The following is a 23,983-nucleotide window of genomic DNA, read 5'->3' on the forward strand; positions in this document are numbered from 1 at the left end:
GCTCTGGGTTGGCAGCCTGACAAGGCGCCGGGAGGAGTACTCAGGCCAAGCATTGCTCTGGAGGGCGAGGTCCTAGCTCGTCAGCGCGGCTCAGATTCCGTGCCTCGGTCGCTCTCCTGACGCCATCATTTGGCTCGGTTCCTCTCTGTCACCATGGCCTGTGGCTTCGCTTCTGGTCTCATTGTCCAATTCTTCCTTGAAGGCTGAACTGCCGGGCTGCTGGGCGTGGGCAGTTGCTGCTCATTGAGTCTTGGGAGCTGGTCTGGGCTTTTGGGGCTCTTTGGGTGGACAGCCATGACTGGGGTTTGGGAAGAGGAGCCAGGCGAAAGGCCTAGGGTGCGGTGGCAGGTGTTGGGACCATCCTCCCCAGAGATCCTGGGGGAAAACTTCTGCTCTGGGACAGGGTGGGTGAGAAAGGAGGTGGGATGAACTCTGTGGGCGCTGGGGAGGAAAGGACAAAATAAAAGAGGTACAGACACAGGAGGCGGGGAAGGAGGGTGCCAGGGAGGAAGGCAGGAGACACCCCTGTCTTTATGGAGTACATCTATGTGCCAGGCGCTAGCTTGAGCATTTTACACAGTTACTCCTGACAACAGTCCCACGGGGTGGGAGTAACTGCTTCTATTTTATAGGTGAAGAAATGGGCTCAAAGATGCCAAGAAACTTACCCAACGTTATAGCACTGGGAGGTGGCAGAGCTGGGATTCAGATTCATTGTGGCCATAGCCCAACCTGTTTTCTCTCCACCATTTTAAATGTTGTTTTTATAGGGTTGGCAGTGGCTCCTTGGGGTCACCTGGGAGGTTCTGATTCAGGGGGTCAGGGCCTGGGATCTGTATTTTTAAGTCACCCTCAGGGATTCGAATACGTAGTCAGGTTGGAAATCAGGAATCTAGTCCAGTTTTACCAGGAAGAAACCGAGGCCTGGGAGGTGGGGTAACATGTCAAGGGCCCAATGCTGGTCTGGAGATAGTCTGGGTGATGCTCTTCCCACCCCGTCTTGCCCCTTCCCCATCCTGACACCCAAGGAAGCAGAAGGAACGGTGTGCCCCGACTAAGCAGACTAATACTGGGCTGTTTGACATCTGTGTGGAAATGGGGAAATCTCTCCAGCACTTCAGATTCTTTTCCATATAATCACCATTTGTCTGAAAGTACAAATTTGGCAATTAACTGGCTCATTTGGCAAATGTCACAGCCAACGGCCTTTGTGGTTAATTCAGACCAGGGGAGGATCCTTCGGGGCCCTGTCTCCTCTTCCCTGGGGGCAGCGCAGGCACGTGTCCAGGTGAGTGCTCAGGTGTGTCTACACTTGAAGGCCCCGTCCGTCCGGGCTGAGACACCACCAGCCACTGGCCACCCCTCTGCTCCCCCAAGGCCGGAAGGATTTCAAGGCTGTGTGGTCTACACAGGCCCGTCCCAGGCAACCAGGCGAGAGGCAATCGACATGGAGGAGTGTGGGAGAAGAGAACAAAGAAGGCATTTAGGGACAGGCCCAGGCAGGGTGTAAGGAGTGAGCTGGGGAGAAGAAGGAAGTCAGGAGGGAGGTGTAGACAGGGGTGGAGCTGAGGGGAGCTGAGGCCCCGTCAGACATCAGATTTAATCAGATTTCAAGGGAGGAGGGAAAGAAGGAGAAAGCGGGGCCTCAGGGGGTGATGGGGAGGGTGTAGGGAGGAGAGCAAAAGAGGCAGAATTGATGAATTGCCCCATCCGTGAGGTGGGGGAGCTTGGGCAGGAGTGAAGGGCACGGATGATGTCCTGGAAGGTACAGAGAATAGCCCAGAGGTTGAGGCCATGTAACAGAGCTGAGTCCTGTTGCTGTGTCGTGGTCTTCCCACTTCCTCGCTGGGAGAACTCAGGCAAGCTCCTCAGTGTTTCTGGGCCTCAGTTTCTGCATCTGTAAAATGGGGATAATGCGGCTTGCCTCCCCAGGGGGCTTTTGCAGATGAAAGGAGAAATGTGGGCACATAGTGGATGCTTAGTAAAGCAGTTGGGGTCCTTCCTTCTAAGGTTGCAGGAGAACCCAGTATTTTGGAGCCTTCCTATGTTTTATTGTTTCCTATATCCTGCCTTTTCTGGCTTTTGTGCAACCCTGCCAGCAGGGAAAAATTGCCAAGGGCTAAACAGATGCTGGACACATCCCCAGAGGTCTCACCCCAAACCCTCTTCTCCTGACAGGGTAGCACTCATCCCAGAGGTGAGAGCAGACCCTTCTAGTAGCACAGAGTTCCCAGCCCAAGGTCCCTTCGGAGATCCCCGGTGCCCTGCAAGTCTGGCCTTGCAAGGCCCCTCCCAGCCGATGTTGACTTCCCTGGTGCCCCAAAGAAACCAGGAGACTAGTCTCTCCTCCGCCCTGACTGATGTTTCCGCCCACTGCTGCAGACAGGGCGGCTCCGCTTTTGACCCTTCTCTCGCCTGTTTCCAGATCGGCTGCCTCTCCCTCCGGCCCTCCCAGGTCACTGGCCGACACCTCTGGCTCTCCTTTGTGTGGCCCCTGCTAGCCTCCCTCTTCCCTGCCTCTCTTGCTCAGGATGGACCCCAGGGGCTGACTCCTGCTACCCTTGGCCGAGGCTCTTCATTGTTCTAGAGCCCCTGGACTCTCCCTCCTCTGTACTCAGTGCCTTCTTCCTCCCTCTTGGCCAGTGAGTCTGTGCTCTGTGGGTTAGACCTTTCCTCACCTTAATCCCCCACGCCCCACAGCTGCCAGCAGGTCCCCCGAGCACCTCTGCTCACTCCGCTGGCTCCTCACCTCCACCTTCTCTACGCAAACCTTCTCCCCTCACGCAGGGGGTTAGCCTGCCTGCACCACCCCCTTTATCCTACCTCCTTTCTACTTTCCCCAATATCCTCCAATCTTCAGTTCCCCACCATCTAAGCCTCTACTTTGCGTCTGCAGCCCAATGTCTTGACCTCCCTCCCCCAACCCCTGGACGATTCACTCTATCCCGACTGTGCACGCACCACCCTTGGGCCCCAGCACAACGGCACACTCTCATCTGCACCCCTGAACACCACCAAGACCTCACCTGATTGCACCTGCCCACTCCCCTCACTTACCCGTGCCCTGTGGGCCCGCCCGTCACCCTGTCCTCTCCCCTCCGAGCCCGGCTCCTGGTCCATGGAAGGTGCCCCACCCAGCAGTGGGGATGGGACCACTCGTCAGCGCTTTCTCTCTGCCAGGGGCTCTCTGAGAGCCTCACTTGCCTGATCCGAGTTCATCCCACACCTGGCTGCGAGATGGCCCTCATACTACCTCCACGAACAACGGAGTGACCGAGGCACCAAGTTTGGTAACTTGTGAAGGCCACCTGCCTAGAGGTGGTGGTAACTGGATTCAAAGCCTTGGAACCCCAGTCCTGGGCTCTGGGTGGGCTCCCTCCTGGATCCCCCAGGCTCATTTCATGGAAGAACTGCCCTGCCCCTGCCCCCCGCCCCCCCAGGCCTGGGGGTGGGAGTGAATACACTTTTGTTCTCTGCTTTCCTTGCTCTGGGTGCTGAGGTAGGGTGAGAAGCCCCAGCGCCAGCCGCTCTATCGCTGAGCTGGTAAGGACGGCTCAGCTGCGGGGGGAGGGGTGGCTTCCAGCGTCCCATCCCCCTCAGGCCGTGCTTGCTGGGGGTGAGGGGCTCTCCAGGGCTGGGAAGGGTGCCCAGCACAGACGCACTGGCCGGTCTTTAGGCTTCTTCCTCACAGACCCACCTACGAGTCCCAGGCTTCTCAGGAAACTTCCAGGCCACCGGCTCTGCCAACCTCGGAGTTCCGGGCTCTTGGCTCTGGCCCCGCAGAGAGTCTCCGCTGCCCACATGGGGTCTGGGTCCCTTGGCTCTCCACCCTCCCACCACCGTGTCTATCGACAGCTGGCTTCTCCCAGCCTTTGTCCAGAGACCAGGCCAAATCCTCTTCTTCATCCGCGTTTACTCCTCCTCTTAAACATTCTCCATCCCTGGCGATGGCATTTTCCGTGTTGTGGGATTTCCAGCGCGTAGTTCGTGGGGCACATGCTTTCTGAGAAGAACTTAGAATCTCTGGCCCGGGGAGCCCAGGGATGTGGGCAGAGCGGGTAGAGTTGCAATCCCGGGCTGTCTGTCCGGGGGCTCTGCAGCTCCTGCCCGAGGCCTTCCCACCTTCTCCACCAGCTTCTCGGCCCTCTGGGTACTTTTTCAAGAAAGCCAGGACACTCTCTCCTCCATCAATCCACTTCCCTGGGTGTCTGCACAGGGACCCACCAGCAGCCCCCTGGCCTGGGAGGGTATCCAGGGGGTGTGACGTGTGCGCCCAGCTGCTCAGGACTCCTTGCCAGGAGCTCACATTCCTGGTGGTTTGTGGCTTCCACATCTTGACTCTTCTTGTGGTTCCTCAAGGAGATGGCTGGGACTCTGTGTTCAAAACCCAGGGTAGTGGGGAGACCGGTGAGCACTCCGGGGTGTTCTCAGATGCCTTGGTCTTCCTGCCTTCAGGTGGAGATCACCCACCTGTCTTCCAAGCTGGCAGGTGCTTTGGGAGCACTAGTGGGGAACCCACAGAAGAAAAGAGGTGCCTCTTGGCTGAACTGGATTGACCTTAGCTTCACGCCTCCACTTTTGTCTCTGTTGTAGCTGCTTTTCAGAGAAGGACATTCCTCCGATGGAAGGAAACCATTATCCATACTTTCCGTATCCATCAGAGTTCATGTCCCAGCTCATTCCTGATAGATCCTCTTCCCAGCCCACCCCACACCCTGACAGCCCATGTTCTCTTCCTGAGCAGGGGTGCCTACAACCTCTCCTTCTCTTCTCCCATCCACCCTCACTGCCTCACTTGCTGGCCTCTCTCCTCCCCCACGGAGCCCGAATAAAGTCCCGATCTTGCCCAAACTGCAGACGGCACTCCCTTTCCCATAAACAGGTTTATAGCTGTGCCTGCCCAGACGGAGTCCCCGCTGGCGGCAACCCAGGCTCCTGCTTGCAACACAAGCCTCACGTCATGTCATAGAAACGCTGCACACTGTTACTGCCACGGGACACTCCCTGGGCTGGGCTCTGCTGAGCTGGGCTGCGTCCCCTTTCTCCCCTAAGCTGCTCCCTGATGGCCCCAGGTCCATTGAAAGGAGTGGGAACCCCATAAATGAGCTTCCTTCCTGCTCACGTTGGGTGGAAGGCCTGGCAGAGGGTCAGCCTTATGAAGACATGGCTGGGCCGCCCAGCCCCAGAGCCCTGAGTTTACAATGAGATGGCGTTTGACTTGTTGCTGGATCCTCGGTGACTGGCGTGGTGCCTGGCATATCCGACGGCCTGATGAGCGTTTGCTGAATGAACGGCTGAAGGGCTGAGTGGTGGACCCTGCTCGAGTTTGCCCCCTGGGTGGGCCCACTCCCTGACTCTCTGGTTCTCTTCCACCTCTTCCCCCTGACTTCTCCTGCAACCCTGGCTCCTTCCCTGCAGACAGAGCTGTCACTGCAAAAGGAGCAGCTGCAGCTCAAGATCATCGAGATCGAAGATGAAGCTGAGAAGTGGCAGAAGGAGAAGGACCGCATCAAGGTAAGCAGCCCCCAGGGCTCTCCCCAACCTGTGCTGCCTGGAAGAGGCAGACCTGGGCTCCAGCTCGAGGTCTCAGGCCCACAGTTACAACCCACACTCGTTTCTTCTACGTTCTCTTGCCCCCTTCTAAGTGTGGGCCAGGCATCCATGTTGCCCAGCACCTAATGCTCATTTTACATCATCCCAGCAAATAAAGACCCTGGACCAACTTGTCCTCCAGTGTGGCTTCCAATGTCCACCGATGTCTGTTCTGCCCACCAGGCTACCCAGCCACCAAATGCATGCTATTTTCCCTTTCCTTGTGTCAGTGTGGCTAGATGTATGTCCGCCATGGTTTGAATGCTTGTAAACTACAACCTGAAATCACTGACTCTTGACCGTGGCTGCATAAACAGCTCATTAATTCACTTTCTGAATGATGTTTGGGTCTGGTTGAAGTTTCAATGGACACACCCTGACTCATCTGGGAACTTCTGGGCCCACGGAGTTACCCAAGGGTGGAATGATGGTTCATGTCAACCCACCAAGGGGGAGGAGCTGCTGACGGATAAGGAAAGGTGGGCTGTTAAAAAAACCCTGGCCATCTCTATCGAGAGATGGCATCCCTCAATGATGCCTTTGAATGAGATTCTTGGTTGAACAGGCTTGCAGGGTCAGGGCAGTAGAAATGCCCTGACCCTATGTTGGGAACCTAAAGATGCACCCTCTAGGGAGATTTTTAATTCCTGAAACCGTCCTTCCTCTCTCCGCTCACTCTGGACGCAGAGCTTCACTACCAATGAGAAGGCCACCCTGGAGCAGAACTTCCGAGACCTGATGCAGGACCTGGAGAAGCAAAAGGAGGAAGTGAAGGCTGCACTGGAGCAGCGGGAGCGGGAGGCTTCAGAACAAGTGGAGGTGATCGTGGGTGCTCTGCATGAGAGGGCCAAGGTGCTGCAGGACGACAAGCAGACCAGGGAGCAGCTACACAGCATCAGTGACTCAGTGCTGTTTCTGCAGGTAACAAGCAGCTCCTCCGTCATTCAGTCCCTCACTCCTTCTATCCACTTACCCAGACCCTCATCCAGTGTCCATCTGTCCACCCATCCATCTATCCACCATCCGTCTATCCACCGTCCATCATCCATCCATCTATCCATCCATTCATCCCTCTAAGCTCCATTCCATCTGTCTATTTAATTTTTCCATCCAAGCCATTTCCTTACCTACTTTAAAGATGGCACACAAATATCACTTTGTCCCAACTTCAACTGATAAGTACAAATAGGGCTCCAGGCTCAGTAGGAAACAGTTCTGTGATCGATTAGTGATGCCTGCACTGGGGATGGGGTGTGTGTGACACATACAAGCGCTGCATATTTGTTATCCTTCATCTTATCTGTCTGTCAATTCCTCCATCCATCCTTCCACCTGCTAGACTGTTTTGGGTACTGCATGCCCAGTACTCTATCAGGTGCTGTGGAGAATAGAAAGGTGTAAGACATGGTTATTGCTCTCAAGGAGCTGCAATCGGCTGGGAAGATAAGACACGTACAATTAGAGAACAATATAGAAGAGAGTGTAATTAAGTGATAAAGCCTATGGTTCAGGAGATAAGAGCCTGTGGAAGCTCTGGGAAGGGCAAACAGGCCGGAGACAGCTTTGTGGAGGCGGTGGAATTTGAACTGGGTCTTGAAGGCCCGTTAGGACTTGAGATGAAGGGATTCTCCAGTGAGAGGGAAGGGAGGTGAGAAGTGCCAAAGTGTAGAGGCAGTGAGTGGGCATGTGCAGGGGGAGAAACCACCATGACCGACCCACACACTAGTAATTCCTTGCCTTTCTTTGGTGCTTTCATGCCCAAAGACTTCACAGCTTGTGTCACACCCATAAACCCCTGTGAGGTAGGCACAACACACCCAGTTTAAGAGATGGGAACCACGGAGTCACATGTCTCGGTGCTAGTGCCATTAGGGATATTAGCATCTAGTGGATTTTAGTTGAACCCTTTCATTTTACAGAAGAATAAGAAACAAGTGCCTAGTGGGAAAAAGTGGGACTAGTTAGTAGCAGAGCTAGATCTAGAGACCAGCTCCTCTGCCTCCTGTACTGAGTCTTCCAGCTGGACCATGAAAGCCCCGTGCAGAGAAAGGTCCCCATAGCTCCCAAAGACCCAGAAAGTTAATGGCTTCTTTCCTTTCCTGGTAGGAATTTGGTGCCTTGATGAGCAGTTACTCCCTCCCCCCGCCCCTGCCCACCTATCATGTTCTATTGGAGGGGGAGGGCCTGGGGCAGTCGCTGGGCAACTTCAAGGACGACCTGCTTAATGTGTGCATGCGCCATATTGAGAAGATGTGCAAGGCGGACCTGAGCCGTAACTTCATCGAGAGGAGCCACATGGAGGACGGTGAGTCCCCTCTTGTGGGCAGGCCCCAAGGCCGTGGATGTTTCCTCCCAGGTCAATTCCTGCTGCCTGGTGCAGGCTGACATCGAGCCAGCTGGCCCCTCACTGTTCCCAGCCACCCATCCCACTTAAGGGTGTTTGGACTAGGATTCAGGGATGGTGCCCCCCTCCCTTGAAGTTGCTGCCACAGTTATGCAGCTATTACAAGGGGCCTCCAGGGCAGGAAGCATCCCAGGCACTGGCTGCACAAATGTCCTCTCTGTGGGTTGTCCATCAAACTCAGGGATTGGTTTCATTCAGCTCTGTGTCTGCTTGGCGGACCCAATCCAGCAGCTGTGTAGATGCTGCAGCTTGTAAGGGCCAGACTCCAACCTGGTGGCTTTGCAGGTTCCAGTGGACATGACCTAGAACTGCATGCGTGCTTGGAGGGAGAACTTGCCTGTCACCATGGCCGTGCTGAGCAGTGTTGAGCCCAGAGGTGGACTTGGCCTGGTGGCCCGGCTGGGGATGGTTGGGCACAGCGTGTCTCGGTGACTCACCAGCTCCCCTGAAGTCAGCTTCTCTACTGAATCACTCTGTCCTCTGCAGAGGCAACTGAATCATCTCACAGCGTTCTAACATGAGAACCTGCCCCATTAAATGCTTTTCCACCAGTCCCAGCCCAGTCCCTTTAGGGCCTGAAGCTGGACACTTTCCCCAAGCCCCACCCAGTGGCCCGGGCCTTGAGGTTGCAGCCTAACTAATGACTTCTTGCCCCAGCACCCCGAAGGCAGTGACCCTGGTCTTTGGTCTCCGAAGGGAGCATGTGATTCTTTGGGAGATGAGAAGGGGGTAATAGTGCACAGAAGGGCTGGGACTCAGGGGGCAGCGTCTGTATATCTTGGGGATGGTGACGTCACATAGCGTCCCCGTGAGATGTGAGGGACATTCAGTCACACCTGAGGACAGATAAGCCATTGCAGCAAGACCATCATTTGGCTTCAAGTGGCACCTGGGTCCTGAAATCCTCCTAATGACCATGGCGACCGTCCTGAGGGGACGGCTCACAGCGACTGGGTGTTCCCTGGATGCTGGCTTTGTGTGAACGCCTCCCTTACATTATCTTAGTCTCCCTGTGGGATGAATTGCACGTCACAGATGAGAAGGCTGAGACTCAGAGAAGAAGCTTTTCAAAGGGCACACGGCTAAGCAGGGGGCGAGCTGGGTTTCATGCTCCGCTGTTCAACAGCCCCACCCGGTGTCCTCTCATCTGAGAAGCAGCTGCTGCTGGTGGCCGTGCAGAGGAGCTGGGAGTGTGACGATCATGACCCCTGGGGTACACACCTGGTTCGGGAGCCCCTCCACTGAGGTCTGGCCGGACCGATGAGGACAGCCCCGACCGGGTTGGGGTGGCCCGTGAGCCTCACAGGGACCGCCCCCGCCCCCTGCCTGCGGCCCGCCCACTCTGCCATTTCTAGGTCATGATTGTGCTGGCCATGGCCTCTGTGCAAGTGGGGCCCTGTGTCCTGTCCAAGGTGTGCTGGGAAGCGGCTGCCAGGAGAGGATGGGTGCTACTGATGTCAGCAGCCCTGCACCTGTGCCTGGGGCCCCGGGCCTCCACGTTGGCGTTTTGTCACTGCTGTGTGCTTGGGAGTGTGTCTGGCTGTAGGAGGTGGGGTGTGGGTGGCCGGTAAGTCAGACCTTGGAGTGACCGTCTTCTCTCCCTTGATTGTGGCCTGCCCACCGGACAGACCAGGGACTCAATCCCCACCATCAGAGGTGTGGGGTCTGAGACGCACCAGAGTATCTTCATCCTGGGCTTGGTGGGGACGGGGCGGGGCCAACATCGAGGAGGACTTCCATTTGTCGTGAAGTGCCTACTGCGTGCCAGGCCCCTGCTCGGCACACGTGATGGAGATGAAGGATGAGTATCCTCACTCCTCCTCTTGCCCAGGAGAGAGGGAGAGGGAAGGGCAGAGGGAAGGTAGGAGATGGGGAAGTAGCAGGAGAACGGACTGGGGCAGAGGGCAGTTGGGGAAAGGCAAACTTGGAGCCACAGATTTGTTTGGGTTCAGGGGTCTGCCGGTGGGTGTAGGGGGGAGTCAGTTAGGGTTAGCTACCCCTCCTGAGTAGCTCACTCTCCCCTGCACGGCTCCGCAGCTGGATCCCTGGCCATGGAGGCCAGTGCTGGGACTTCACTCCATCTCCTTCCTGGGCTGCCAGCAGTGGCTGAGACAGAGCCGGGAAACAGGGATGAAGGCTCGAGCCCCACATCTGCCCTTATTGGCCATGGGGCAGTGGCTTCACTCACCTCCTGAGCCTCAGTTTCCTTATCTGTCACCTGGGCATCTTCATACCAGCCCAAGGGTTGATGCACACATCAAACAAGAAATGAAACTCAGTAGCACCTTGCAAACTGCAAAGTGCCGTGCACACGTCTTCCTCACAGGGGCTCAGTCCCAGGGAGGGTGGACGGCCCACCACACAGACCCTCTCTCGCCCCCCAGGAGCTCAGGGCCGGAGGGGACGCTGGGCAGGGGGCCACCTTCTCCCGGGCTAGGGACCTCGCCTCTCCCTGGGACAGAGGGGCTATGGGCTGACTCAGCGACGCCCTCAGTGGGCCAGCTCATCCCCCACCCCCTGCCCCTCTGCTGACCCGGCCTCTCTGCTTCCCAGGGGGTGACCATCGCTACATGAACAGCTACAATAACAGCTACAGCAGCGAGTGGAGTGCTCCAGACACGGTGAAGAAATACTCCATGTACCTCACACCCAAGGGTAAGGGAAGGGAGCAGATCCTCCGCTGAGGGGGTGGTCCAGGAGAGACGCAGCGGGCTCCCCTGGGGCGTGACCCTCGTGGATGGGCCTGGGAAGGTCCTGGCACGTACCTGCTTCCCGGTGTACGTAGCGGCACCTCCTCTCGCCCTCTGTCTGGCACCTGCTCCTCAGCTTCCCTGGCCTGTGTCCACCCCTCCCACCCCCTCGCCTCCAGCCCACACCCTCCTTCTCCTTCCTTCCGGAGGGGCTCCTGGCTGCTGGCCTCAGCCACTCCCATCCACCAGGCTGAGCTGCGTTTTGCTTCTGCGGAGGTTTCTGTGGTCCTGAGGGAGGGCTGGCTTCTCCAGAGCCATCCTGCTCCTCAAGGCAGGGGGGCTGACGGCTGCTCTTTTAAACTCCTCAGCCCGCCCCCCCCCCCCTTGCAAGCCAGCCCCTCAGCCCTCCTTCCCAGGCCCTGGCGAGGCGCCGCCTGAGGGGTGGCAGCCCAGCTGGGCATGGGTAGAGACCAGCGCCTGCCTGTCCTTGCCCTGCGGTAGCCCGTCACATTCTTTGGCACCAGCAACAAACCACAGCGATGCCCGTTACGTAAGGGTGGGTGTGCCCGGTGGATAGAGGGGTGTGTGCATGTGTGTGTGTTGTGAGGGCCCAGGGGTCGGGACAGGAGAGGGTGTGCAGGGAAGGGGGAGAGAGGAGACGTGGGGAAGACGCCAGGGCCTGGAGCGCGGAGCCTCGAGCCCTGGGCACTGATCCACACGCCTCAGACGCGCGCGCACACACACACACACACGGACCCGGTGGGAGGGGCCCAGGGGAGATGAGCTCAGCAGAGAGGAACCTTGGCCGCCCCTCCCAACTTGAAAACAACACCTGGGCTTCCAGCAAAGAAGCTGGACCTGAGTACCCGGCCCTACATTCCTGGTGGGGCCTGGGCCCGGCCGGCTGGTCCTGCTCCCTTCCCTCCCCCGGGGCGCTGTCCTTTGGGTCTAGTTCTATGAGAGGGTGAGCTGCATTAACCAGCCCCATTCCAGCATCACTGGCCCTGACCCAGACCCTTCTGGTTCCCCAGCTTCTGAGGATCAGACCCTGGGGTGGTATCAAGTCCCCCGACTGGCCCCTGCTTGGCTGGCCTGCTCTGTAGAAGGCGGAGGGGAGCAGAGCAATAATGGGGGATTGAGGAAAGAGCATGGACCCCCCCAGATGTCACCCGAGAGCCCGGGCCTTGTGACCTTGGGCTGGTCACTGCCCCCTCAGTATCCTCATCTGAGAAGAAGGAGGTTGGACTCAGCTGTTAGGAGAGCTTCCAGCTCTGTTACCATGAGTCAGGCTGTGACACTTGTAGGGAGAAGAAACAGGTTCGTCCGGTGTCTCCGCCCCTGCACTGGGGACGGGAGGGAGGAAATCTGGGAGCCCCGGGCTCAGGGTAGAGGCAAGGGAGGGGCCAAGGGAGTCAGCAAGGAGATCAGGAAGCAAGGCCACCAAGGGACAGTGGCCTGAGTCTGGGAGCTTTGGGGCAGTGGGGCTGGGCAGTGAGACTTCCAGGAGAGGTTAGTTTCCAGGCTCCCTGCAAGAGGGGCCAAGGGCTCGGTAGAGAGGGCGTGGCTGTGATGGACAGAGGGCGCAGGGCGAGAGGGATGGACTGCAGGGGTGCGGATTTACAGAAGGACCAGCTGGTGCTCGGCCAGAACGGGAGCGGGGCTGGCTAGGCGGGAGGGCGGGAGCTGATGGAGGACTCTGACCCATGCAGACGCACGTGGGGAACGCGTTGTCTTCACCTGTGAAGTAGGGGTGTGGAGCCCGAATGGGGGAGGGAGGGAAACACCTGTGCCATTTAGAGCTCGTCCCTGGGGAAACATCCCCGTAGTGGGGGAGGTATTTGTGGCACAAGCTCATCAGGCCCCTCCAGGTGGCAGCCCTCATTCGGCCCTACACCTCTGCCCCATGGTGGCCATGGCCCAGCTTCCTCACGGGCACCCCATTTCCCAGCCTCTGGAGTCTCAGTCACACAGGGCCTGGCTCAGGAAGGCTCTGGTGACCCTCAAAGCCCCTAATTAGGACAACCATACATCTTAGTCCATCTAGGACTCTCCAGGTTTACACCCGGTACTCTCCGCATAACTATTCATAGCACCCCTTTCACACTCAGAACCATTCTGATTGGAAGGGTAACTTACGTGGTCACCTTATCCTAGACCCAAGGGAGCTGTCTTGGTGGGGGAACAGGCCCTGGCACAGGCAGAGGTCGCTGTCTGGGGGCAAGGAATCCTGCAGTACACCCCTCAGGTCAGAGCCACAGGCCCCCGACTGAGCCAGGTCCCCCTTTCTGCAATGAGAGCCCCTCCTCGTGTACTTCACAGGTGGGGCCAAGACATCGTACCAGCCGGTGTCCCCCAGCCTCCTCTCCAAGGAGAAGACCTTCAACAATGTGTATGGCACCAAGGGTAGGAGGCAGCTCAGCTGGGGGGTGGGCAGGGCCTGTGTGGGAGCCATGCAGGAGGGGCTGCGGGCTGGGTCATGGGCAGGGGGCCTGGGCTCCCCACGTGAGGTGAATGTGGGGAGCTGGGGTGGGGGTGGGGACCCAGAGACGGGTGACGAGGGGTCCTAGTGGGCTTAGGGCGTGTGCGCATGTACAGGCGTGAGTGTGCGTGTGTGTGACGTCGTTAGGCTGAGGAAAGGCAGCCGGGCACCTCGGCATCCCTGAAAATCCCCGAGTCCGTAGGATCTTCTCCCTGAAGGCTGAGTCAGGGGGAAGTGAACCCGGGGGTTAGGTGTGGGGACTTCCCTCAGCAGATGTCGGGGCTGGGGACCACAGAGGACCTCTCCTGATTTGTGTACTCCTGGGTCGGAAAGTCATACAGCGGTTAAGACAAACTAGGGGAGCAGGAAACGAGAAGTCAGGCATGCTATGAAATGGGCCGTCCCTGGAAACGCAGGAGGTATCGTTGTCAGGGAGGTGTGTGGGTGACTCATCCTTAAGACCCGGGAGGGGTGGAATGGGGGTAGAGACACAGCTTCCCCAGGGAGAGCTGCTGAGCGCAGGGTCCCCTCTGCCCACAGCGCTGAGGGCACCGCTGCGCTGAGGGCAGGGCCGACCCTCAAAGAGCCCGGCTTCTGGGGGCTCCTGCGGTGGGTGCCACTTGCGGGGGTGGGGGAGGGGACCGGGCCAGCTCTGCCAGAGTCCCCCTCGGACACAGCACCGGGACGTCTGAAGAGAAGAGGAAGGGAGTCAGGGCTCGGTAGTGAGGACCAGGCCCCCGGAGATCTGGAAGGTCAGGGGCACCGTGGGCAGGGCAGTGCCCAAGCCTCTAGGTGCAGGACTGGCTTCACCACAAGCACAGGAGACTGTGAGCTCCGTGAGGGCAGACGCTGGGTCTGTCCTGTTCCCTGACGCGATCCCAGGGTCCAGAAGAAGGTGGGGCTCAGCAAACATTTGTTGAATGAGAGGAAGAGGGGACCAATGAATGGGCGAAGGAAAGGGCAAGGTGGTTGGCCCCTTGGAGACTTGACAGGCGTGCTCAGTGAGGGCCTTGCTGCAGAGTCTGCCTGAGATACCTGTGGGAGGGCGTCCATGACGGGGCAGGCCGCCCGCCCCAACCCCATGTAACCGCTGACCCAGCTCCACCCCGCAGGCAGCAGCAGGAGAAAATCGCCAGGGCTGGTGAGCTCCGCTGTGGAGTGAGCTCAACTAAGGGGGAGTCCCCCACGCTCCGGGCTGCTGAGAGGGTGCACTGCCCACAGGGGCTCTCGAAGGCCCTCACGGTGCCCCTGCTGTCCCTGCCACACCGTCCCCACGGCCTCTTTTTGTCCACCTGCAAATGGACACTTGCAGCCTGTTCAACCTGGCAAACAGAATTTCAGGACTTGTATCAGCTGCTTCCGCCTCCAAGTTTTAGCCTGTGTTTGTATTTATTTGTTCCTTTACTCATTCATCCATCCATCAGCTGTACAATGAGCACCCTCCAGGAAGCAGGCTGGGTGCCAGGCATTGGGTGTGATGCTGGGCCAGACGGGCATTCCACCTGCCCCCACAGAGCCCAGTGGGGGACGTGGACCATTAAACGTGCAGTTACAATGCGATACGGGGCATGGGGCTGAGACACATGCAGACTTGGGGGAGGTGACATGGAAGCTGACACCTGAAGCCCCGACACCTGAATTTGCTACGCATGGGGGAGCAGGTGGGCTATTCTAGGCAGAGGACCTGGTCTGTGCAAAAAGCCTGGGGCAAGAGAGAGCCCGGTGTGTGTCAAGAGCTCAGAGCGCAGCCTGGTTGGAACATTGAGTGATGGAGGCCCGCCTCCAGGCGAAGGCAGAAAGTGGAGACAGTGGGGAGGGGTGAGGGCCTCATGAAAGAGCTGAGGGCCGTGCTAAGGACTTTGTACCTTAATCTGAGGGCAGTGGGCTGTTAGGTAGGGCAAGGACCTGACAACACTTTATAGTTTAGAAGGACAGCTTGATGGCAGGAAGGATTGGCCAGAAGTGTGACGAGGGCCCAGCAGTATCCTGGCTGGAGACGTGCGGGGGCTGGAGAGATTCACAGCAATGGCCGTGTCCCGGCCTCCGTCCCCCATGCCAAGCTGTCCAGGGCTGACGCCTCTTCCTTTCCCCGCCCAGGTAGCTACACCTCCCGGGTCTGGGACTACTCCTCCACCATTCAGAGCTCCGATGACCCGCCTGCCGTGCAAGGCAGCTCTTCCTTCTCCCTGAAAGGTGAGCTCGCCCTGTCCGGAGTGCCTTGGACTCTACTCACAAGTTCTTACCTTGTAGGGATCAGAGCCCTGCCTCCACATCTCTGCTGTCAGGAGGGCTGGGCCACCACACGCCGGTCCCTCAGGATGTGCTGTGATACAGGCCTCGGTGTCAGGGAGGTGCGGACACATGACACCCTCTACACCCCCCCCACCCCAGACATCCCCAGGGTGCTTCCATCAGGCACCGAGTCTTCCTACTGCAGAAAGTTTCCTTAACTTAGTCACCCAGTGACTCCCAGCCTTGGTTGACTCTAGAACCCTGTGACCACATGGCACCTGTCAGCATCCCATGGCACCAGAGTCCTGCCGAGTCCCTGCTGGGAGAGGCAGATGAGATGATCTCTAAGGCCTCCCAAGTCTGATTCTGCCCCCCAGAGCTCTTTGACAAGGCTGAGCAGCCGATGCCTCCTGTCTCCTGGGGATGGGGTCATCCTGAGGGGCAGGCCTGAGCCAGGCCCCAGCTCACAGTGGGGCCCACGGCCCTCCCATCTCTTCTGAAAGGTGCATGGGGCAGCTCTGGTGGGCTGAGGTGGGAGCAGGCCTGTCTGCCTTCTGGCTTAGAGACATCTGGCCTGGGAGACAGGATAAGCAGGCTGGGTGGGCTCAGGTGGAGGGGGTGGGAAAGGGGCAGGCGGACCTCCCGGCAGTGGCCTCCAATGGTGACTTTATCATCCAGCATTCCCTTCCGGGCTGGATCCCAGCCTATACCCAGGGCTGGGATTCTTGGATCTACCAGCAAGGAGATATGACTAGAGGGTCCCAGCCTGCAGGACCCCCAGGCCTGGGGAGTTCTGGGACTTGCCTTGGCCTGTCTGGCTTCCAACAGATCATCCCTGCTCTCTGGTCAAGCTTGGATTGACCGGCAGGTCAGGGCCCTGATTCCCGGCAGGGAAGACGGCCGCCCTTAGGTGTCATTTGGAGATTTCACGCTCCCTTGCATCTCCCAGTTGGCCTGCGGTCTCCCCAGGCGAAGGCCTTGTCCTAGGAGAGCCTCTCCTCAAAAAACACCAGGACCCGGGGACACATGTTGTCACCTTCATGCAGATCAGCTCCCCAGATCTGCTCGGAATGGCCTATATGGGGGTTCTGGGCAGGGGCTGCCTGCCTGGGAGGACTGACCCCACCTACTCTGGGGTGGGGGGAGGCAGGGAGTACACTCCGGCTGCCAGCGAGGACTGAGTGAGGGCTTTGAGAGCGGCCGTGCCCATGGGACGTGTGACTCCCTCTGGCCCCTCCTGGGACCAGTGCTAATGGCTCTCTCTCCCAGCAGGCACTGGGAAAGTCCCCTATCAGTTCACCACCTTGGGACAGGCTACCACAGAGTTTTCCAAACCACTGGACGGCAGTGGGCTGTTTAAATATCATCCTGGTACCTGCCTGTTTTACATCCCCCCCACCTTTTCCCTCCCACAGCAGGGCAAATGGGACACCCTATGGGGCTCTCTGCCACTTCTAGGGTGTCCTGGTCCCTCCTCCCCAGAGCCCCCTGGAAGAGGATGCATGCCCCTCGCCCCCTGCCATCCCTAGCCCACCTGCCCCTGCATGCTGCCTGCTATACAGGCTGGTCTCCTGGACCACACCCCTGCCCCGTCCCCATCCCCACCTCTCTCATGGCTGGCTTGGGATTTTCTTTCTGGGAACTGAGAAGTGAGACCTGAATTCCCCCCCTCTCAACCTCCCACTCAGGACCTGAGGAACCCTCTCTTCCCAAGGCTGCCCCCATCCCCAGATGCAGGGAGACCGCTGGGTTCTCTGCTCTGTTTCCACCCCCTTGCCAACCCGGGGAAGGGCCGGCCTCTCTGGCAGTCTGGCAGTGCTGCAGGTGGTTTCTGGGCCCGACCAGCTCATCCGCCTTTGAGCAGGCCAGCCTGCCCAGGGCTGCCCAGCCTGCAGGGCTCCAGCCTGCCCCTGCCAAGGCCAGATGCTGTTTATTTCTTGAGCTCCTCCATGTCCAGGTCACAGCCCGTTCCTTCCCAGGCACCACCGCCGGTCCCTGCAGGCTGAGGGCTGACACTGAGGGCACTTTTCACAGTTCTGGGGACTGCAGCTCCTTACAGACCCGCTGGGCTGAGGGGGAGGGGTGGGGAGGTGGACTTGGGCAGCGCTGCCCCGGACCCGCGCCTCGAGGACCCCAGGCCCAGATGGCGCCCATGTGCTCCAGGCCCCCTTGGGCTCGCTCTTTGAACCCTGGACCGCAGCCACATTGCTGCCCCCTCTCTGGGCCCCAGCCTCCTGCTCGTGAAGCAGGGAAGAGGGAGCCAGACTAGGCAGACAGGACGTGAGGATGGGTTTTGGAGTCCAGCAAACCTGGGTTCTAATTCTGACCATTGATTATTAGCTGTGCAGCTCAGGGCAACAGAGACAGGGAAGACCCATGCGAGTCCCAGCACAGTGCCTGGCACGAGTGGAGCCAATAAATGGGGAGCCTCGTCCACACAGTGGGGGGGAGGGAGTTGGGATGAGTGCCTAATGGTGGAAATCCTGGCAGGTCGTGCTTATAAAGTGGCTTCCCTGGGCTTTGGGGAGGGGAGGGGTCTGTGGGGTGAGCCTTCAGGGTAGGTGGGGGAAATCTCAGCAAGTGGTGTGATTCTGACCTGGATTGGGGGTGACACTCCCCTGCCGCCTGGCCCAGCCCACCTGGCCTGTTCCTCCTCCTTCTGTCTGCCTTGGTGCCCCCTCCCCTTGGCCCACCTCCTCAAGATTTTACATTGCAACCCTCCTGACTCCTGCATGCCTCCTCAGGGTTGGCTGCACTTGGTAATGGGCTGGATGGAGCTTGGCAGTCACTTTGGAGGTGGCGTCTGTGCTCCGGCCCTGGGCCCCTGACCGCCAGCCCATGCTCCCTCTGACCGGAGCCTCTTTTCTCCCCAGGCTATCCTTCCCTCCTCAGGAACCAGAGCCCCAAGGCCCAGCCCCAGACTTGGAAATCCAGCAAGCAGAATTATCTGGTGAGTGGAGAGCCTGCCTGGGCATGAGCATGTGCAGAATGGGCACTGAATGGGGCTCCCAGGAGCAACTGGTCATCACTTGCCCAGGGCCTGTGGGAGGATGGTGACATCTCTGGGCCATGGGATGGAGGTGGCAGTGGCCTGAATACCTGCATACAGCAAAGGGTAGTAAAGAAAGACCCAGGGCTAATAGGCAGGGGGCCTGGGTAAACATATACTTTTTGGGCCTCGGTTTTCTAATCTGTAAAGTGGGCGGCCCAGGATTTTTTTTATGTGCAGATGGTTGTTTGCTGCCTATGCTTGTTGAATGATGGCCAAAATGCTGAGTCCAGGGGACGGGCATCCTAGAGATGAGTCTCGCTTCCCTGGGGGCCAGCTCTGACAGCATAGAAGCCATTGGGATGATAGCGTGGGTAAGGCAGAGGCTGCAAAGTTAGGAATAGATATATTTAGGGTTCGATAGCTAATGACCCTGAGCTGGGGCATCAAAGAGCAGCACGAGAGGAAGCATGGTCTTGGGGTCCAGCCGCCTGCTGACTGTGGGGTCCTGAGTGAGTCAGAGCCCTCTGGGACTCTATAATGCGGTGCTGAGATGGGGTTGAACTCTAATACCTGTAGACCTGACATGCCTGAGCCCTGCCCGAGACCTCAGCGATCAGGGGTTGTCCTTCATGTGCTGTGCCTTCACTTCCCCGCATGCTCTCCTCCAAGGCCCATGCCAGGCCCTGCTGAAGGAGTCAGCCAGCTGCCTTGGGATGGGGGTGGCATCTGCTGGGCCCAAGGGCTGGAGCCCCCCGGCTCCCTTCTGTCTTTGCATTTGGAGGTCAGAGCATGGAGAGGTGATTTGCTTCAGGTCACAAAGAGTGACTGGGGCTGGTTTAATTGGAGAGAATCTTTAATTTGCTGGCGATGGAGCTAAGTGATGGTGTGTGTAATCTGAGCCAGGCCCAGGGCCACTGCAACAGCAGGGCTGCAAAAAGCAGATATGGAGAGAAAAAGGAAGCTTTCTCTTCCTGGACTTGGTCCTTCCCCTCCCTCCCACTACTTTCCCTCCCTCCCAGAGCCCTGATCCCAGCAGAGAAGGCTCAACATCACCTTGAGATGCCTGGCAGGGCAGGGTTCTGGGGTCCCCAGCTGGCACCCAGCACTGGGGGAATGGAGGCAGGTGCTAGTGTAGGAAGAGGCTGGCCTGGGGTCTGGCCCCAGTCCTCTCACCAGCTTGCCATGCGAGTCATTCTTCCCCTGTGCCTCAGTCTCCCCATCTGTAACATAAGGCAGATGGCCTGGATGCTTTCATAGCTCTTCCAACTTTCATGTGCTGTGACCCTGAGCCAGGGAGGGAATGGGGCAGGGGATGGGGGGGTGGTGTGTGCAGAGAGCACCCTGCCCAGGTGCTCTGTTTGTGCCCGCCCAGCACCCTGGACTCTTGACAAGACAGCACCATTCACTGGCCTGCGATCCATTTGATTGACCCAGCCTTCCTGTAAGAAAGGCTTCAGCCATTTCTGGGTCTATTCACTTTGCCTTACTGACTCCTTTGGGGTCCAGGCTGGCACCTGGGGATTAGGAGACCTGGTCCAGGCCCTGCTCTGCCACTGAGTAGCTGAGTAACTTGGGTATGTCTTTCCCCGCCCTGGGTTTCCATCTCTTCCGTTGTTTAATAAGTGTTTTAACCAAGGCCTGAGCTAAGTTCCCTCAGCCCCCGCATCCCACAGGCCCCCAGTCCTGCTGTGGACCAGATGTAGGCAAGGAGCTACTGTAGATACAGATTTCCAGGCAGGCAGGTCCAGGGCAGGGGCTGGGATCACCCTTGGGGTCTCCTGTACTGGGGTCATTGGGGTGTGAGGCGGGCCCAGGCTCTGACCCAGCTCAAGGGCGAAGCCACTTCTGGAGGCCCTCTAGGGGCCAAGGGTGCTCGCAGGGGCAAGCAGCGGCTAAAATGTGCTCTTCCATTGCAGCCTGGAGGGCGATTTCTCAGGGCCCTGACGAAGTGATTGGGAGGAGAAGGGAGTGCTGATTTTGTGAAATTGCTGCGGGATGTAATACACAGTCTGGCAAGAAAGTTGTCGCTGGCCCTGTCCTGAGAGATGCTCCCTGAATCCCTATGAGGGTTCCGGGATGAGAGAGGTGGAAGGTCTGGGATGGGAAGCCCCCAGTCTGTGTTGGGCTGGGGCGGTGGTTTGCCCTCTCTGCACCCCTTCTCTCAGGGAGAATTATGCAGAGAGAGAGCAGAGACCAAGTCTTGAGACTCAGAAGAGGTGCGTTGACATGGATGGGGCTGGGGGTTGAGCTCTGGAGCCAGATTGCTGGGTCTCGAATCCCAACTCCTCTGCTTGCCAGCTGGGTGACCTTGGGCAAGTTGCTTAGCCTCTCTGTGCCTTGGTTTGTTCATGTATAAAATGGGTACGATAATAGTAACCCACTTAATTGGGTAGCTGTGAAAATTCAGTGAGTCCGTCTATGGAAAGCCCTCATACCAGTTCTGTAGAGTAGAGAACACCATATTAATGGGAGCTACGCTGGTGCTGGCAGGGGCTTCCTGGGTGTGGAGAGACCGGTTGACGAGGCTGAAGTTCAAGCTCACCAGTCGACTGATGCAGTGAATTCTAATTAGGATGTGAACCCAGAGACTCTGATAATACTGGGGCCCAACTCCAATCCCAGGGTAGATGGAGCTTGCGGGTTGGGCCACAGGGCCCTAGAATTATTGGGGTTCAGACCACTGCTGCTTCCTGGCGGAGGTTAGGGGGTGGGCGTCTGACTGGTAAGCTCGAGTGCCATCCGACCTCCCTAACTACTCCTGTTTCCCCCCGCAGTCGAACTACCGGCCCTTCTCCGTCAACAAAGGCAATGGGATCCGGTCCAACGAGGCCCCATGAGCGCCAGGCAGGCAGGAACGAGGCACCGCCACCCCTGCCCTCCCCAGCCGGCCCTGCTCTTCTTGCTACTCTTCTCACCTGGGTGGGAGGGGGCCTGGCCCTCCCCCCGCCCCGCCTTCCCCTGCTCTCTCAGGGCTGCCTGGCCTCCCCCTCCTTCCCATCAGCCACGCTCCATCCAGGGCCCCTCCTGCTTTGTGACTAAGGATCACCATCTTGCCTGTGCTCAGAGGCCAACCCTCATGCGAGTGAGAGATAAGGCTTTTCTCCCCTAACCCGCCACATTCCTCCTTTTGGGTGGGATCCTTGGGGCCGGTAGTGGGTGCCCACACGGTACCAGCCTGCTTCCCCCGCCCAGGCCCCTGCTGTCTTCAGGCCTGTTGGCCATTTCTCTCCAAGGGCCCTTAGCCCGTGATGCTGTCAGTAGGTGCCTGGCCATGACAGCTGCCCATCTCCCACCCACACGGGCCCACTTCTTCCCAGCTGCCTGGCCCCCTAGGAGAAGACTGGCCCCGTGTGCCCTGCTCTGGTCCTACCTACCCAGGCTCAGCCTGGTGGGGCCTGCAGCCCTTGGCCACCACAGAGGAAAAGCTCTCAGTGTCTTGGCATCAACCTGCCCGGCCTTGGGTCTCCCCACATCCACCGCGAGTCTGCGGTCCCTGAGGACGGGCTCTCCTGGCTGGCAGGATGATCTTCGCCAAGATATTCCTTTCTTCTACCTGCTTAGATAAGCGATTCCCTTGACGTGATATACTCCACCCATGAAAATAGCCACCGGCCCAGCTGCTCCGAGGGAAATGTTTCATTGGTTTCATAATTGTGTTTCTCCCTGAGAATGGGAAGTGAGCAGGCTGGCGAAAGTGTGGCTGGGCTGGTAGCCGCGGGTGCTTATTTACAATGGTGCCTTACACCCCGCCACACCCCCATCCACTGCCCCCACTAGAGTCTCCCTCTTCCCTCTGACTACCCTCCATGTTACATGTTGTCATGGGGCCCAGGGCCTTGAGAGGAGCTCACACCAGCAGCACCAAGGTGGGGTCATCCCTCCTCTCGCCGTCCCCCTCCCAAGGGCCTATGGGGGCTACGGGGAGGGGGGCCAGCTGGCAGGGGTGGGAGAGGGAGGGAGGGAGGGGGGGATGGAAGAGGGAGGGAGGGAGACATTCAGCTTGGGCTTTCCCCTCCTGAATAAACCATTGATCACTCACTTCTTTGTATTGAACAAGCGTTTCCCTGAGGGTCACCAGACGGACTGGCTGCAGCTCTTCGGAGCACACTTTTTCCACCTCTGATGAGTATGTGGTCGTTTCCCCTCTTTCCTCCAGAAGACGTGCTTCCTTTGGGTCTCCCTCCCGCCCCTCCCCACGTCCACCTGAGTCCCTAGCGGGCAACACAGGACGCTGGACCTTTCTGAAGCGGCCTTGGTTAACAGTGAGCAGCAGGGAGGATGGTGCAGGTGGGGTCCGGGGGATCACCTGAATACCCCGAGGGCTGTGAGAGCTCAGAGCCCCTGGCCAGCCTACCCCAGAGTCCCCAGAGGGGAGCCAGGCCCAGGAGTGGCTACCCACGGGCTGGGGTGGAGGCCAAGCAGAGGCTTCAGACCTGAGAGCTTTCTTAGTAGGGGGAGGGCTTCCTGGGCAGGGGAGCTCACAGCCGAGGCCTGGCAGGGGAGCCCAGCTCCCGAGGGCAGCGCCATCCTGAATTTGGGCCATGGGGAAAGGAGATGAGGCCTTCCAGTCCCTAGGAACCCAGAGATGCCTGGGGAGGCAGTCAGGGAAGGCTCCCTGGAAGAGGCAAGCAAAACAGAAGGAAGCATGACTTGGGAGGGAGGGAAAGAGGGTGCAAGAAAATTACACCCCTGCCCCGGTATGGCTGGGACCCCCCAGGTCCCTCCATTCTCATGTCCTTCTTTGCTCCCCGCCAGGGGCCAAATGATCCCAGGGGAGCAGCCCCACCCACCTCAGTAAGAGACCCTCAGTGAGCTCACAGCTGGTCCATCGTGGAGGGGCAACACCCTCTTCTTCCCCTCCCTGCCCTGCTGGGCCGGGCAGCTTTGGGATGCCAGCCAGCAGCCAGACTTCCCAGAAGGGGGCTCCTTGGAATCAGGAGAAACGGAGAAGAGGATGACCGGGAGGAAAGAGGGGAAGGAAGGAAGGGAAGGTGAAGGGAGAACCTCCTGCCGTCGTCAGGAAGCAGGGCCGACCGCGCGTGGGACGCTCTGCCACCTTGGTGCCCTCCCTTGAGGTCTGGGAGCAGCGTCCTCGGCCTTGGCGGCTGCTTCCCCGCAGCCCCGGGGGCTGGTTCCATGAGCGATGCCCTCTGAGGAGCGTTCCCCTCCCAGCAGGTCCATCTCAGTGGCACCCAGCGCCCCGTGGCCTCGCCCACCTTCTTTAGGACCTGCAGTCCCTGTGGCTGTCATGGTGAAGAGGGCCACCACCCCCGCTCCCGGGCTCCAGGGGCGCCCAGATGCTCTGAGAAAAGGCCTGTCTGCCCACATTTTGGGCCCTTCCCCAAGCCCGCCAGCTCGAGGAGGGGAAATGGACCCCGGTCCTGCTGAATTCTCCGGGCTGAGAGCCATGGGGGGGCAGCTGGGCCCCTGCCTGTCCGAGGCCTGGGCCTCCCCAGGAGTGGCCACCTGCAGCCTGTGGGCCCTGGGCCCTCTGCTGGGACCTGGGTGGGGACGTCCCCCAAGCACGGTGCTCCCACATCCATCCCCACCGGTTCCATTACCGCCAGAGCTGTGATTGTAAAGCAATCAAGGGA

At 58.9% G+C, this 23,983-nt stretch overlaps 1 protein-coding gene across 3 annotated transcripts in view; it reads left to right on the forward strand.

The window, feature by feature from the left end:
• The window catches only part of TRIM29 (tripartite motif containing 29), a 59,735-nt gene extending 37,436 nt beyond the window's left edge, over positions 1-22,299 (forward strand). Inside the window, exons 3-10 of one of the 3 annotated variants that reach the window (XM_059929280.1) lie at positions 5,419-5,514; positions 6,280-6,513; positions 7,699-7,897; positions 10,550-10,651; positions 13,006-13,089; positions 15,263-15,358; positions 18,271-18,347; positions 21,164-22,299. In XM_059929280.1, coding sequence (XP_059785263.1) covers positions 5,419-5,514; positions 6,280-6,513; positions 7,699-7,897; positions 10,550-10,651; positions 13,006-13,089; positions 15,263-15,358; positions 18,271-18,347; positions 21,164-21,226 — 951 coding nt within the window. In that variant the 3' untranslated portion in view covers positions 21,227-22,299. The remainder of the gene's footprint in view (positions 1-5,418; positions 5,515-6,279; positions 6,514-7,698; positions 7,898-10,549; positions 10,652-13,005; positions 13,090-15,262; positions 15,359-18,270; positions 18,348-21,163) is intronic. The other 2 variants (XM_059929282.1, XM_059929281.1) reach the window with 2 other exon arrangements.
• Positions 22,300-23,983: the final 1,684 nt, after the last annotated feature.

Source organism: Balaenoptera ricei, chromosome 8 (genome assembly GCF_028023285.1).
Source record: "Balaenoptera ricei isolate mBalRic1 chromosome 8, mBalRic1.hap2, whole genome shotgun sequence".
Lineage (NCBI taxonomy): Eukaryota > Metazoa > Chordata > Mammalia > Artiodactyla > Balaenopteridae > Balaenoptera > Balaenoptera ricei.